Here is a 2,075-nt window from a genome sequence, read left to right on the forward strand (position 1 = left end):
GTTGGTGTGCAATGAATCTGAAATATATGAAAGTTTCATTTTTATCATGACATTATGGAAAATAATGACCTTTATCACAATATGCTCAGTTTTTGAGAAGGACCTGTAACTGGAACCTTCAGTACATCATTTCATTCCACCTCATGTACCACATGTGATGTGAAAGCCAAGAAAGAACCTTGAACTTGAACTTTACAACGAACTGACCTGAGTTCCAGGAAGGCCCGGTGGTCCGATTGGTCCTGGTTGACCCATGACCCCTCTGGGACCCTGTAGAGACAAGTGGACACCTTTAGAGGACGCTCATCTGAAGCCAGGACCTGCTGACAATTTAAAAACACGTCCTGAATTCTTAAAATGATTTTAACGCCTCAAAGGTCCATTTTGTCTTTTACATTAAAATTATCTCACAGAAACAGAACCGGGCCTCATCTAGAACCACCCTGAAGATGCAGAGCTTCATGTCCACACAGACAGTGCTAGACGTGAGTCACTGTCCGGTCCAGAGGAACTCACCTGAGGGCCAGGTGCACCTGGGGGGCCTGGTAGTCCTGCAGATCCGGGTGCTCCGTTCGGGCCCTGCAGATCCACAAAGAATTAAACATTAAACATTAAAGCAGAGCTCCTGGGTCATCAGGTCTGAGTGCTGGTTGGGTTCCTGACCTTCTCACCAAGTGGACCTTGTCTTCCGTCCGGACCCTGAACAGAACACGCAGCAGATAATTAAAGACCGGTCCGAATCTTTAATAAAAATTAAAGCACTTCCTGAAAAGCATTTCACTGTCAGCAAACGCCTGTTGGACTCCCCGAACACGCCTAGAGTCAGAACCTTACTGGACCTATGGTGCTGTCTGGAGACCAGACCAACCCTAAGAACTGGTCAGAACCAGAAAACCCACAACAAAACGGTGCTCATTTTAATCTTTAGTTGTTGTTCTAACAGATTACTGTCAGTCTGTTTGGAGCTTTAACTGAGACCAAACGGTGCCGCTGTCCAATCAGAACCGAGCCTCACCGTGAGTCCAGAGACGCCGCTCTCGCCTGGAAGCCCGTCCTGTCCCGGAGCCCCCTGTCAATCAAACACACTTCAGGTTAACGACTTTCTGCCTAACGAGGAAACGTCAAATAAAGAATAACAACCCCCCCACTTTAGGATGAGAGAGGAGGACACGTCCCCTCAGCAGGACATGTCCCCTCAGCAGGACACGTCCCCTCAGCAGGACATGTCCCTTCAGCAGGACACGGTTCTGTCTCCTGCTAAGGAAAGCTAAAGTTTCAGTTCTGAAATGATCCACAGAAAAGAAACCTACAGGAGTCAGTGAACGCATCGTTTGTTTTGACTCAAAACTGTTTAAATTATAATTTAATTAATAAGAAAATGTGTGAGGGACAGAAACGGAGAGGATTGTGGGAAATGTTGTCCAGGATGAAAGTAAACTTTATTTAAATCTACTGCAGATTCAGTTCAACCTTTATTTCTACAGGTTAGTCTCACTGAGTCACGAGGACTCATTTACAAGAGAGACCTGATTTAACAAAGAAAGATGAGGAACAGACAATCATATAAAAAGCATAAAATAAAACAATAAATAGAAGAAATGAAATAAAATCATAAACAGCTAGGTTATAAGGTGGCGTAGAAAACTAAAAACAGGAACATCTGCAGGAACTTATCAGATGTTTGAAGTCACTTAGAGAGGTCAAAGGTCGAGAGCTTCAGCTCTTTTTACAAGATGTTCCAGGAAACAGGAGCGGAGTAGGAGAAGGTCCTTTTGTCTAGTTCAGTCCTCACTGAGGGAACACTGCAGGTAATGATGTCCTGAGAGCGCACGCTGTAGCTGCACTCACACAGAGACATGTAGGAGGAGATGTATGAAGGCAGCAGACCAGGAAGTGATTTAAAGATGAAAATGTACCAGTGAGAGAGTCTGTGTGAAGTTAATGGTGACCAGTTAACCAGTGAATACTGGGTGCAGTGGTGGGTACGGTAGTTACAGCCAGTTATGAATCTTAGTGCACCATGATAGACAGCATCCAACATCTGCAGCATCCAACATCTGCAGCATCCAACATCT

The 2,075-nt window shown here is 44.9% G+C and overlaps 1 protein-coding gene across 1 annotated transcript in view; it reads right to left on the bottom strand.

The window, feature by feature from the left end:
* Window positions 1-192: 192 nt before the first annotated feature.
* col6a4a (collagen, type VI, alpha 4a) overlaps window positions 193-2,075 on the bottom strand; it is a 54,835-nt gene continuing 52,952 nt past the window's right edge. Inside the window, exons 21-24 of the mRNA XM_037676500.1 lie at window positions 1,016-1,069; window positions 664-699; window positions 517-579; window positions 193-270 (exon numbers count right to left, since the gene is read on the bottom strand). Coding sequence (XP_037532428.1) covers window positions 193-270; window positions 517-579; window positions 664-699; window positions 1,016-1,069 — 231 coding nt within the window. The remainder of the gene's footprint in view (window positions 271-516; window positions 580-663; window positions 700-1,015; window positions 1,070-2,075) is intronic.

Source organism: Nematolebias whitei, chromosome 5 (genome assembly GCF_014905685.2).
Source record: "Nematolebias whitei isolate Nwh7 chromosome 5, NemWhi1, whole genome shotgun sequence".
NCBI lineage: Eukaryota > Metazoa > Chordata > Actinopteri > Cyprinodontiformes > Rivulidae > Nematolebias > Nematolebias whitei.